This window comes from Polyodon spathula, chromosome 29 (genome assembly GCF_017654505.1).
Source record: "Polyodon spathula isolate WHYD16114869_AA chromosome 29, ASM1765450v1, whole genome shotgun sequence".
Classification (NCBI taxonomy): Eukaryota; Metazoa; Chordata; class Actinopteri; order Acipenseriformes; family Polyodontidae; genus Polyodon; species Polyodon spathula.
In genome coordinates, this window is record NC_054562.1 from 2508466 (window position 1) to 2523105 (window position 14640).

General features: G+C 43.0%; 1 protein-coding gene across 1 annotated transcript; it reads right to left on the reverse strand.

Moving 5' to 3' along the window:
- Positions 1 to 9240: 9240 nt before the first annotated feature.
- On the reverse strand, positions 9241 to 14030 carry LOC121302140 (beta-2-glycoprotein 1-like; the record flags this gene model as incomplete). Its single annotated transcript, XM_041231961.1, has 3 exons — positions 9241 to 9674; positions 12553 to 12750; positions 13841 to 14030. Coding segments are annotated over 3 exons (468 nt in total), but the record flags the coding sequence as incomplete, so codon positions are not given.
- Between the last annotated feature and the right edge of the window lie 610 nt (positions 14031 to 14640).

The window sequence follows — 14640 nt, forward strand, 5'->3', positions numbered from 1 at the left end:
GACAGCAAGCTGCGTGGGGACGGGCGGGCGCCATCTTGAGTGTGGCACAATGTTGTCCAAAGAAAGCACGGCCATTTTAAGTGTGACCGCATGCTGTTAAATTGATGAGGCAAAAATACCGCGTTAAATGTTCCACGAGGTATTCTGTATATTTGAAAGAGTTTGGTGGCTACCGCTAATCAAGCAGCGAGAGGCATTGCCCACCTACTTTTTAAACAGGGGGGTTGCCCACCCACTTCTAGTAGCGGGTGTTTTTGAATACCTTGAATCCCATCGTTCTTCCAAAACGCAGTGATGCAGATAAGTCAAATAAACCCACAAGCCAAGTCAACTGTGTTGATAGACAATAATCCTGACGTTTCCCTCTCTGTGCCGCCGGCTTCTACAGAGGAACGGTGAAGAAGCTTTTAACAAATCACATGGGAATGAATGACCGCGATGAAGCCGAGTCTGGGTGGCGGCGAATGCTGCTGTATTCCTCATCTTGTAACACCGTAGAGCTGTTGAAACATTTCTTACCATTTCATGTAATTTGTGTCTGAAGCAGCAAATAACTAGAAAACAAAAAATACATTAATTAAAAAAAAATAATAACTAGCTCCTAGGCTTTAAAGCTAAACGAATACTTTGCAGACGGCTGTTTAATATTCTTTGTCAATATATTATGTATCAATGTACATGGTCAATTTCTTTTTATTGTTTGTTTTACAAAACAAACACTTAATTTATTTTAAAGCAAATGAAACGAAAGTAAATTTTAAAAAATGAAAGAGCTATTGCGCATGCTCATCTGATCAAGAGAGCTAGTGGAAAAAGTGAAATTTACTTCAAAAGTTTGCTGCATTTTTTAATATAGAGAAATGACATGGCTCCACTGACTCAATAGAAACATTCCTCTTGAACTCTATATCCCATAATCCTTTGAGCACCGGATTCCTTGCACGCCAAAACATGACCTTTGCACAACATAACCTGACCCCTCCCTCGCCAACACGTGACCCCTTGAGCAGCATAACCTGACCCCTCCCTCGCTAACACGTGACCCCTTGAGCAGCATAACCTGACCCCTCCCTCGCCAACACGTGACCCCTTGAGCAGCATAACCTGACCCCTCCCTCGCTAACACGTGACCCCTTGAGCAGCATAACCTGACCCCTCCCTCGCTAATACGTGATCCTTTGAGCCGAAACCTGATTCCGTGTATGTTGAAGCATGACCCTTTGCGCGCTAACATGACCCTTCACTTGCCGTATTTGTCTGAAACGACGTATCACTGTGCACTGCTTGTGGCTGGACGGGTGACAATCTCTGTGCCCTTTGGGACTCAATAAAAAGGATTGAAAGAACAGTTCCAGTTTGTCCTTATCTCTTCATCGGCGTGGAGGGGGTGTCTTTGTAAAGAGTGTTACAGTGGTGTCAGTAGTGGGATGCAAGACGCCAAGGACATGGTGCTTACCAGTATGAGGGAGAAAGGGGACAGCTGCAGAGGAAAGGGAAGGTGGCAAAGACGGTGATCCGGGACCTGGCGGCAGAGCTTGATCGTCTTAGCTGGAAACTGGAAGGAGCCAGAGGCAGCCAAGCCTCACCAGAAGCAAGCAATGACCATGGACTGGAGCAGTTGTTGACGGAGCTAGCCAAGCTGCAGGACAAGGTGGAGCGACAGCATGGCATATGCCCAGAAGGGCCAGCTCTTTAAATACTGCGAGATTTAGACCCAGGAGAGCGCAATCACTTCCAGGGACTCACTGTAGCACCTGGTTACCGGTTTGCACTGTAGAATCAGAGGACAGGCTCAGAAAAAGACTTGCCAACCGACACCGAGTGCGGGAGAACAGCTTGGTGTGCTAGCTGCAGAAATGCTTTACCTAGCACAGAAGGCTTCCCCCGCTACACCCTCCTGTTGTTCACAGTGACCTGACAAAGGAAGCCTTGATCAGGGGCCTGACACCTGTCAAACTACACTGACACATCCAGCTGGCAATCCCAGCCTCCCTGCAGCAGACGCTCTGTCGAGAGAGTAGGAGAGGGCGAGCACCCTATGCCACCCACGAGAGCTACCTGTGCGGCTAGCTCCGATGGGGACAGCAAAGAAGAGGCAGCACCAGTACACCACCTTGCCCCCAGGACCAGGCCATCTCACTGCACGATTCATCCTGTAGTTTAGACTGAAGCTGTTGGGTGCTGAATACTAATCTGGCAGCTTCTGCTCTTGTAGAGTTCACACGAGTTCATGTGCGTAATGTAATGATTAATACTGAGGGAAGCTGCCATCATCACACGTTTCAAACTTCCCACAGAGTGAGCCCAAAAAACCTTTCTAAACATCTGATACGATTTTATAAATAGTTTTCTAAACAAGAGCAAGGTCAAATAAATAAAAATATAGAGAGAGGTCTGGTAAAGCATAGCGAAGCATTGTAAAGCACAGAGAGGTCTGGTAAAGCATAGGGAAGCATTATAAAGCACAGAGAGGCATGGTGAAGCATAGGGAAGCATTATAAAGCACAGAGAGGCATGGTGAAGCATAGGGAAGCATTATAAAGCACAGAGAGGCATGGTGAAGCATAGGGAAGCATTATAAAGCACAGAGAGGCATGGTGAAGCATAGGGAAGCATTATAAAGCACAGAGAGGCATGGTGAAGCATAGGGAAGCATTATAAAGCACAGAGAGGCATGGTGAAGCATAGGGTAGCATTATAAAGCACAGAGAGGCATGGTGAAGCATACTAAAAAAACAAATGATGGTACACTAACCTTTATGAAAGTTTCCCACAGTAAAAACACAGCAGAGTGTAATTAACAGTAAAAGCATGGTAAAGCATCGGTAAGCATTGTAAAGCACTGAGAGGTCTGGTAAAGCATCGGTAAGCATTGTAAAGCACAGAGAGGTCTGGTAAAGCATAGGGAAGCATTGTGAAGCACAGAGAGGTCTGGTAAAGCATCGGTAAGCATTGTAAAGCACTGAGAGGTCTGGTAAAGCATTGGTAAGCATTGTAAAGCACTGAGAGGTCTGGTAAAGCATATTGAAAGGGGGGAGCACTGCATTTATAGTGGTAATAACAAGATAAAATAAATATTAGGAAGATGAGGAAGTAGCAATTAATGATTTCATCAAACTGTGTTGGAGTTAATTAAATGTATTGCAAACTTGCAATGTTTACTGTAATCTGATTATATTTTTCAGTAACTTGTAACTGTAATCTGATTACATTTTTCAGTAACTTGTAACTGTAATGACTCCTTTTTCAGACAGGTAACAAAATGTGATCACAGATTGCATGCCATGTGAAAAAATAGCGTAGTTACTTTAAATGACATTTTTTAGTAAAAGTTTTAAATAATGGCCACAAATTCATAATGAAGTCTGACTGAATAGCAGATAAACAACCCCTGAGTATCTTCTGCTCCCCCGAGTTCTCAAGTCATTCATTTTGAATCCAGCCCTGTTACTGAATTCATTGTGATTTAAGAAACATTTTGGTCGCCTTTCCCCTCCACCCGTTCCTAATGAGTTCTCTGTGTGTTCGTCTGATTGTAGGGGAGAGCGGGCGGGCTGTCATGCTTTGTACTCTGGATTGTCTTCTTATCTGTAATGACATCCTACGAGGTTCCACAGTTCAAGAGTGACCTTGCATGCATCCAGGGATATTTTAATAATGGCTTTTCTCCCAATATGATACTTAGGCTGACCAAAAAACGTGACTCATCTGAGAGCCTGACCTGTACAGAGGTTGGTTGTCACAGATTATGTGGTTGCTTTTACGATGGGAAATAATGTAATATTTTCATTTTTCATGCTTTTATTGTGTAATACAGGATTACAATGGCAGATAATGTGATATTTTCTTGTTTCATATGAACATGGGCTTGATGTGATATAACTTAGAATATAAAGAGGCTAATATTTCAATATTTGAGTTGAGCCCATGGTACAAAATCATATTCCAGCCTCCATAGGACTGGAGGGTTCAATAAACTACTAACAACCAAACGAGCAAGCAGTTGTACACTTTCTTATGTTCTTTTGTTCTTGTTGTACGTACTTCTAATGTTTTTGAGCCTATGTGCCACATCTGCCACGTGTCAGCCCAAGCTTTAATCCTGTCTGAATCTCTTTGTATTATTAAAGTTGCTGATTGGGATTTGACTACACCCCCCCCCCCACCCCACCCCCCACCCCCCCCCCCCAGTTTTGTGTCATCTAGAAATTTAAACATATTTAATGACTGATTCTTGGTCCAGGTTCAGTAATATATCTAATTCTTATATAGATTAAGAATCCAACAATAGTACCAGAATCTCATCAAGCAGGTTCTTGAAGGATCCCAGCTTCAATAACATTACCAGGGGTTTGGTAGAAGTATTTTGTGACTGTTTGTTTGTTTTTCGTGTTGTTAATAATTGTCTTGGAAGTGACAGCGAGTGGGAGAAGTACAGGCGTGGAAAAGTGCAGAGCAGTTTAGATGCAGTTTGAAAGTAGGTTGACAGCTGCAGAAGAAACTAAACTTAAAAAAAACAAAAAAAAAAAAACATTAATATTGTCTTCAAGCCAATAATCTGTGACACTTGCATGATGTGGGAAATCCAAGAAAACCCAGCAGAGCTAAACCAAGTGTGCATAAAGTACTGCACGATCCAGGACTTGCATAAACTAGTAAGTATGCTAGAAATGAAGCTGGAAGAAATGAGACAGCAACAGGATCTTCAGGAACTGGCACACCCACAATTCATGGAAGTCTGCATCACCCCTAACAGAATGAAAGCCACCAGGGAGATAGAAGACCAGAACAGCTGGGTTCAGGTAGGCAGAAGCAGGGAAAAAAAGAAACTTCGTCAAACACAACCACCAGAAATCAAAACAACCAACAAATTTGAGTCACTTCAGAATTTTGATGAGCAAAACCAACAACAAGAGAACGAACAGAACAACATCCAGGACCCTATTGACAGTGGTGACCAGACAGCAAAAAGAAGGGAGGTCATGATTGTTGGGGACTCCATATTGAGAAACCCAGCAAGTTCAATTCGCAGTTTGGACCCCCTTACTACAACAGTGTGCTGCCTTCCGGGAGCCTCTGTCAAGCACATCACTGAGAACCTGGACAGGCTCCTAGAACAAACAGGAGATGACCCAGTAGTAGTCGTCCACATCGGTACAAACAACATTGGAGAGACGGACCATATTGCATATTGCTAAGGGGGCTAAAACCAATTCCAAAATGTTTTTCCAATATTACAACAGCAACAGAACATTCAAAGAGGAGGTTAAATGTTTAAGAGATACAAATGGCAAAATCGTAGATGAAGGAAAAAAACATAGCAAATATATTAAATGATTACGTTACACAAGTTTTTACAAAGGAAGATACGGACAACATGCCCCACATGTCATCCAGTTCCTATCCAGTTTTAAATAACTTTAGCATAACCAAGGCAGAAGTGTTAAAGGGACAAGGAGCTCTTAAAATAAACAAATCCCCTGGGCTGGATGAGATCCTCCCAGTAGTACTCAAAGAAATGAAAGAAGTTATTTACAAACCGCTAACCAAGATCATGCAACAGTCTCTTGACACAGGGGTGGTACTGACAGACTGGAAAATTGCAAACATAATACCGATCCACAAAAAGGGAAACAAAACTGAACCAGGTAACTACAGACCAGTAAGCCTGACTTCTATTATATGCAAACTTATGGAAACTATAATAAGATCCAAAATGGAAAATTACCTATATGGTAACAGTATCCTGGGAGACAGTCAACATGGTTTTAAGAAAGGGAGATCGTGTCTAACTAACCTGCTTGATTTTTTTGGGGATGCAACATCGATAATGGATACTTGCAAAGCATGTGACATGGTTTATTTAGATTTCCAGAAAGCTTTTGACAAAGTCCCACATAAAAGATTAATTCTCAAACTGAACACTGTAGGGATTCAAGGAAACACATGTACATGGATTAGGGAGTGGTTAACATGTAGAAAACAGAAAGTACTGATTAGAGGAGAAACCTCAGAATGGAGTGTGGTAACCAGTGGAGTACCACAGGGATCAGTATTAGGTCCCCCGCTATTCCTAATCTACATTAATGATTTAGATTCTGGTATAGTAAGCAAACTTGTTAAATTTGCAGACGACACAAAAATAGGAGAAGTGGCAAACACTGTTGCAGCAGCAAAGGTCATTCAAAATGATCTAGACAAGATTCAGAACTGGGCAGACACATGGCAAATGACATTTAATAGAGAAAAGTGTAAGGTACTGCACGCAGGAAATAAAAATGTACATTATAAATATCATATGGGAGATACTGAAATTGGAGAAGGAATCTATGAAAAAGACCTAGGAGTTTTTGTTGACCCAGAAATGTCTTCATCTAGACAATGTGGGGAAGCTATAAAAAAGGCCAACAAGATGCTCGGATACATTGTGAAAAGTGTTGAATTTAAATCAAGGGAAGTAATGTTAAAACTGTACAATGCATTAGTAAGACCTCATCTTGAATATTGAGTTCAGTTCTGGTCACCTCGATACAAAAAGGATATTGCTGCTCTAGAAAGAGTGCAAAGAAGAGCAGACAGGCTAAAAGAATTGAATCTGTTCAGTCTTGAACAAAGAAGACTACGTGGCGACCTAATTCAAGCATTCAAAATTCTAAAAGGTATTGACAATGTCGACCCAAGGGACTTTTTCAGCCTGAGAAAAGAAACAAGGACCAGGGGTCACAAATGGAGATTAGACAAAGGGGCATTCAGAACAGAAAATAGGAGGCATTTTTTTACACAGAGAATCGTGAGGGTCTGGAATCAACTCCCCAGTAATGTTGTTGAAGCTGACACCCTGGGATCCTTCAAGAAGCTGCCAACCAAACGAGCAAGATGGGCCGAATGGCCTCCTCTCGTTTGTAAACTTTGTTCAGCTGTAAGTACTGTGCTCTACTTCTTACCTTAGCTGCGCAACATCTCCCCTGGCCATATTGCTTCTCCATTACCCTTTCCCTATACTTATTACACCTTGCTGTGCTTTTACTGTGGGACACACTTAGAAGGGTTTTACACTCAAAGTGCCCAGTGCAGCTGATCTCTACACTGCAGTGGCATCCAGTTTAAAGAAGCCAGTCACTGGCATTGAGGGGTTTAGGGGTGACATTTGAATACTAATCTGGCTGCTTCTGCTCTTATACAGTTCACACAAGTCCATCTGCATACTGTAATGATTAATACTGAGGTAGGCTTGCATCATCACAAACTCAGACAAGTTACAAACTTCCCATGGGGGTTCAAAACACCTGTAAAACATGGTGCATTTGTTAAGTAACAGCATTGTTTAATAGGAAGACAATGGGAAATACAATAGTGCATATTAATAAAGATGGCACAGCAGGATAGACTGTGATAAAAGTACAGTGCAACTCCATCCCTCCTATAAAGAACTATTGTCATGCATGAGGGGACTTGTTCCTACATCTCTAAACTGGATTGTTTTCCATTCATGTGGAACAGGTTTCAGGTACATGTGAAAAGTCCCTGTTTGCACCAGATGGAAAGTTTAAACCAATCCTGTTACATTTCAGAGAGCTGGAAGCAGTCATGCACTTTATATAAGAGACAGGGCCTGTTGTTTAATCTGCTATATAAATAAGGTCTCTTTTTGACACCTGAGAAACTCAGATAAGTTGTGTTTTTACTGTGTGTCCCTTTTGTAAGGGTTAGTTTACCATGTTTAAAAAAAAAAAAAATACCATACTTCTCTGTGCTTTACAATGCTTTCTTATGCTTTACCATACCTCTGTGTGCTTTACAATGCTTGCCTGTGCTTTACCTGACCTCTCTGTGCTTTGCAATGCATCCATAGGCTTTACCAGACCTCTCTGTGCTTTACAATGCTTCCATATGCTTTACCAGACCTCTCTGTGCTTTACAATGCTTCCCTATGCTTTACCAGACCTCTCTTTGCTTTACAATGCTTCCCTATGCTTTACCACACCTCTGTGTGCTTTACAATGCTTCCCTGTGCTTTACCAGACCTCTCTGTGCTTTACAATGCTTCCCTATGCTTTACCACACCTCTGTGTGCTTTACAATGCTTCCCTGTGCTTTACCACACCTCTGTGTGCTTTACAATGCTTCCCTGTGCTTTACCAGACCTCTCTATGCTTTACAATGCTTACTTATGCTTTACCACACCTCTGTGTGCTTTACAATGCTTCTCTGTGCTTTACCGTGCTTTCACTGTGCTTTATAACACTTTGCTGTGCTTTGCCTGTGGGAAAATCAGCTGGCAGATGCGTCCACTCCTCCATAGAGTACAATGCAGCCATCATACCTGAGGTAGTGTTATATTTGTTGGTTGCTCTTCTGGAATTTCAGCCTCGGCTTTGATGTGTCTCCTATTCCTCCTGTATTCTGCTTTCTCTGTCTCTGCAATGTAGGATCTCGGTGAAGAATATTTCTCCTTAACTACAGCATAGCTTTTTCATCCCTTTCTCCATCCAGTTTGACACGCACCAGATCACCTGTTTGTAGTTCTGGCAATGGCTGAATGTCATTTGTTGTTAAAATAAGAATATGCTGCCTTTGCCTTCCTGTCTGCTTCAACCACCTTCTTTAGCTTTGACCATCTTGGATGTAAGTCCCATTAGTAGTTGTCCTGGACTTACACCAGGTGTTTTTATTGGGGTAACTCTGTAGCTCAGGAGTGCCAGGAGAGGATCTTCCTGTATCAGCCTCTTCATTTGCTTGGGGGAAATGTGGGCTGGTGGTCATGTGCTGGAAGTCATACATCTCTCGGAATGACTGGAAATCACTGGCCATGAACTGTGGCCCATTATCTGTAACTGACTGCTCTGGAATGCCATATCGGGCAAAATAACTCTTCAGCTCTAAAATAAATTCTTTGCTAGACCTGTCTGAAAGGTGCATTATTTCTATGGACCTTGAGAAATAGTCCACTATCACTAGCTAGCGATGTCCTGAAATTATTGATGTTTAGGTGCAACCAACAGGGACATCTGGCCAGGTCATGCCCCACTGCCATGGAGGGTGACGTGGCCACGTGTAATTGGGCACCTGAGATAGGTAAGTGCGGGGAAAATGCAATATAATTCCTACTTCTTGGTGTTTGTGTTAATTTACTACATTCTTGCAGCGTCCTCTGTGTGCTGTATCAGAAAGACCTACAGATAGATCGACAGATATAAAGAGAAACCAACATGTATTAATGAATAACAGACAACGAATAAATAAGTCTTTGAGTTTGTATTTTATTTATTTGAAGTGACTATACACAGACATTGTTGATGCTTGTTTTAATGTATTCCATTCAATGTGAGCTGGGTCTCTGAAGTCCAAAAGAGAAACTCAATTTTGAGATAAAGTGAAAAAAGCCCCCCCCCCACAGGCATGTAGGGGTAACACTGCACTTGTGGGGTACAGTTTTCTTATTGCAATTATTTGCATCTGTGCCCGTCTCTGTCCTCTCCCTCTCTCTCTCGCCTCCCTGCTCTCCCTCCACAGCACTTAGGGCAGAGCTTATTATAATAATGTGTATGTATCTGTGCCCCCCCCCCCCCCCCCCCCCCCCCCCCCCCACTCCTCTCATTGGTTTCCCTCGTCACAGTGTTTGATTTCAGACACCACTCTGTCTGTGAACAGCTTGTACTGCAGCCATGTGGGCTCTGAAAGAAAGAAAGAAAGAAAGAAAGAAACATGATTTCCATTACATGACAGTAGATGTTAAAACTTCATGCTAATTTGAATTCGGCTCTCGCCAAGATAAGTACCAAACTAACATGTAGCTTCACAGTAAACTAATGTGATCCATCTGCATCTCCATCCACTTGCGTTGTTTTCCATCTGATGATGTAGGTATCCTTCTATCTGGTGTTGATTGCTGAAGTGTAATGCTGGCTCCAGGGATCAGCTCATTTTGCCTCCCCAGCGCATCAGCACACACAACGGCTGCGATGCTGGCTCCGGGGATCAACCCAGTGCGGTCTCCCCAGCGCATCAGCATGACAACCGTTTGGTTTGAGCTAAGTAGGTTACATCTCTGGGGTCTTCAAGTGGGCACCTTCCATCCTCTGTGTTTCGTTGACTAGCCCACGACACCTCAAGAGAGCTAAACAGTGATTCTGGCATTCCAGCATCACCCCCCTCCATCCCCCACTCAGCTCAGCCTAGCTTACTTACCTGTACATCAGTGTTGCTTTCTTTCTATTGTGTTTGAGATCCCCATCCAGAATCTTTCTGTCTCAACCACAGCCAGTTGCTCTTGACCACTGAACCCGACGTCTCTGAGAAACCGAGTTGTAGAGTGTGCCACAAGTTCTCGACAACCCACCTCCACTGGGTAAACCTGGACTCTCCATCTTCGCTGTTCGGCTTCAGCAGATAGTTGAGCATGCTAAAGTTTCTTCCTCCCATACGCCTCACCCACAGCATCCTCCTATGGCACTGTTAACTCTACCAGATGAACAAGGCATGCTGATCCAGACCACAATACAATGTCTGGTCAAAGGTTAATGGTGGCAATCTCAGGTGGAAAAATAAGCCACTGACCAACATCTCTAGCAGCTTCCAGTTGTGCTGGGCGAGGCTTGGTTTTAACACCTTTTCTTGGTGGTTGCTCTCCTGGATGGAAGAATATTATCTTTTGTGTGTAATGCTTTGATGGAACTGGTGGCAACTTATTGGTCAGGTTACGCTTGTCTTCCAATGCTAAGGCCAAACATCGCAGCACCTGGTCATGACGCCAAGTAAACCGACCTTGGCTAAGACCCACCTTACATCCTGTCAAAATGTGTCTTAATGTTGCAGGTGATGAACACAAAGGACACCCAGAGGTTTAGGTTCTGTGGTGATGGAAGAACATCATATACTGATCTGATGAGGAAACTGATCCTGCTCTGTTCCATTGTCCATAGGTCTTGCCAGCCAATCTTGCATTTTTCCACACTCTCCCATCTCATCCATTCTCCCTGATTGGCCTGGGAAACGGCCTTTACACACCTGATCCTCTCCTCCTGCTTTTGCACTGGTTGGCTTCCTCCGTTGAGATGGGGTTTCCTTGTGCCATGTAGGAGGAGCTGAACTGAGACCACAACCTCCTCTTCCATGCTGAACTTGAACCATAATATAATTGATTTGAAGGGCAGCCTTAGCATCTTCCACACCTTTCAACACATGCTGCCTCCCTTATGCATTTGTCTCGTGAATCTACTAATGTCATTTCCAGTCAGACCTTGGCGCACTTAAACTCCTCGGTTAGAGCAGAGATTGGTAGCTGCAGTATTCCTTTACCATAAGTCCCAACCATTTCCTGATGTATGAACTGATTAAAGCTTCCAGCTTCTCAACTGTTGTCAAGGAAACCTTGTACACAGTAAGTGGCCACAGCAGTCTTGGCAGTAGATCGGGTTTGCAAGGATCATTAGGTTCATCACTAGTTGTATCTATGACAGGGGTGCTGATATCCTGCGAACTGTGGTTTGCTTCCTGTCGTTGGATTTCATTCGACTGACTTCATAAGAAGTACTGATCAATGCGAGGCCCTTGTCCCTTCTCCCTCAAGCATTTCATTCTCCCTTGAGGACCTTCACCTGTCACCTTGCTCCAGCCGCAGACACAAACCTGGAGTTCCATGTCTTTGCTAAGTGCAGATCTTGAACTAGTCTTTTGTGAAGTACTCTCCATTCTCATATCCATTTCCGTTCCTAAGTCATTAACTGTGTTATCCAGCGTTGAGTCATCTTCCACCCCCGCTCTCGTAGACTCTAGGGGGATTTTTCTCTTTAATTTCTAAGAAGCCTTGGGCGGGTGTTTCTGTCATTATTAACGTCTAGTCAGATCTCAGAAAATAACTATAATAATATAATAAAATAATTTAACATTACCTATAATATTTAGGATCATATACAGTCTAAAATGATTTTTATTATAAAAAACATATTTTGTATTCTTATGTAACATATTATAGGGTTAGACAGTCGAGCGTTTCCAAATCTAGTCTAGATTTAACCCTCCTATTCTGTTCAATAATAATAATAAAAAACTAATTTAAAATAAATTGATTAACTGTGTTTATAAATAGTCCAATGATAAAACTTCTTTGACTGCCAACCTGGGAGCTCCTATAAAGTGTTCTGCTTTTGCAATATACAGAGAAAAATAGGCTCTGGATATATTGTTTTGTTTATAAATATCTCCAGACAGAAAAGCCATTTCCAGAAATAATAATACAAATATAATAATAATAAAATAACAAATAAAATTGATTACACACAAAAAAACATAGATAAACGCCACGGGTCACAGTGACCCAAAACATCTTATTTGTAAAACCTGTTCTAAAAAAAATAAACATCTCAAAGGTTCTGTTTTCTGTGTATAAGTTCATGACCCCAACTTAGGAAAAGCCATAAAATATTATACAGAATATGAAAAAAAAAAAATAGCTAAGCGAGTCAAATAGACCAAAAAACCTAATAGGAGGGTTAATGCATCTACCACTAATGTATGTCTCTAAGTGTGGGGTGGCTTCTTCTAACACTGTACCGTCATAGCAGGGTGGGAGTGGCAGGGTCCCGTCGAAGCACTCTGATTGGATGGTGTAGCTGCAGCGCCTCGCCTCGTCCCGGCAGAAGAAGGACACGCCCTCCCCGTGTTGTACCTGCCCCCCCTGCACCTCATAGGGCCACAGCTTCTGCTTGTTATATAAGACTCTGCTGCGCTGAGCCGGGATTGCACAGCGGGCTGAAATCAGGGGAGAAAGCAGGACAAATCAGGGGAATAATGGCACAAATCAACAGAACCCATAAAAATATTATCAAAGTAAAATGTACGCAGTCATTCCCTCTCCCACTCTGTGCTTTAGAATGCTTCCCTATGCTTTACCAGACCTCTCTGTGCTTTACAATGCTTCCCTATGCTTTACCAGACCTCTCTGTGCTTTACAATGCTTCCCTATGCTTTACCAGACCTCTCTGTGCTTTACAATGCTTCCCTATGCTTTACCAGACCTCTCTGTGCTTTACAATGCATCCCTATGCTTTACCAGACCTCACTGTGCTTTACAATGCTTCCCTATGCTTTACCAGACCTCTCTGTGCTTTACAATGCTTCCCTATGCTTTACCAGACCTCTCTGTGCTTTACAATGCTTCCCTATGCTTTACCAGACCTCTCTGTGCTTTACAATGCTTCCCTATGCTTTACCAGACCTCTCTGTGCTTTACAATGCTTCCCTATGCTTTACCAGACCTCTCTGTGCTTTACAATGCTTCCTTATGCTTTACCAGACCTCTCTGTGCTTTACAATGCTTCCCTATGCTTTACCAGACCTCACTGTGCTTTAGAATGCTTCCCTATGCTTTACTAGATCTCTCTGTGCTATACAATGCTTCCCTATGCTTTACCAGACCTCTCTGTGCTTTACAATGCTTCCCTATGCTTTACCAGACCTCTGTGCTTTACAATGCTTCCCTGTGCTTTACCACACCTCTCTGGGCTTTACAATGCTTCCCTATGCTTTACCATGCTTTCACTGTACTTTATTACAGTTTTCTGTGCTTTTACTATGGGCCACTTTAAGGGAAATCAGGGGAAAATAACACAAATCTTGAAAAAGGAGAAAGTAAGCCAAAAATGCATGCAAGACCCGCAGAAATCATGAAAAATCTTTAAAAAATAAAAAGAAAATCTATGCCATCATCCAAGAACAGTGATGAATCAGGAACAAAAAACAACAGGAGCAGCTAAACAGCACAGAAAAGAGCAGAACTCATGAAAGATCATTATAATAACCGGGTATAAAATACGAGAAACACTAAATCACGAAAAATTACCTCGGCAGAAGGGGGTCGGGCTCCAGGTGCCGTTTGATTGGCAGATGACGCGGTTGGAGCCGTCCAATAGGAAGCCCTTCCTGCAGAGGTAGTAGATGACCTCCCCGGCCTCATACTGCTTCCTCTGAACAGCAACCAGGTAACCATGGGAGAGCTCGAGAGGAGGGGAGCAGTGCACCGCTGGGATACAGAGAGAAACAGAGACAGAGCAAGAGAAAGAGAGAGAGAGAGAGAGAGAAAGAGAGAGAGAGAGAGAGAGAAAGAGAGAGAGAGAGAGAGAGTTAGAAGAGAGCAGTGAGAGGAGACAAACACTAACACTGACATAGATACACTGACACACACACACTGACACACACTGACACACACACACACTCCCAACACAGGACACACACAACCACTGTGTGATTACATAGACACACACACACACACTCCCACACAGACACACACACACTAACATAGAAACACTGACACACACACACTCCCACACAGACACACACACACTAACATAGACACACACACACACAGACACTGAGACACACACACACAAACAGACACACACACACACACACAGTCACACTGACACACACACACAGTCACACACACACACACAGTCACACTGACACACACACACACTCACACACACACACACACACACACACACACAGTCACACTGACACACACACACAGTCACACACACACACACACACTCACACACACACACACACAGTCACACTAACACACACACACACAGTCACACTGACACACACACACTCACACACACACACACACAGTCACACACA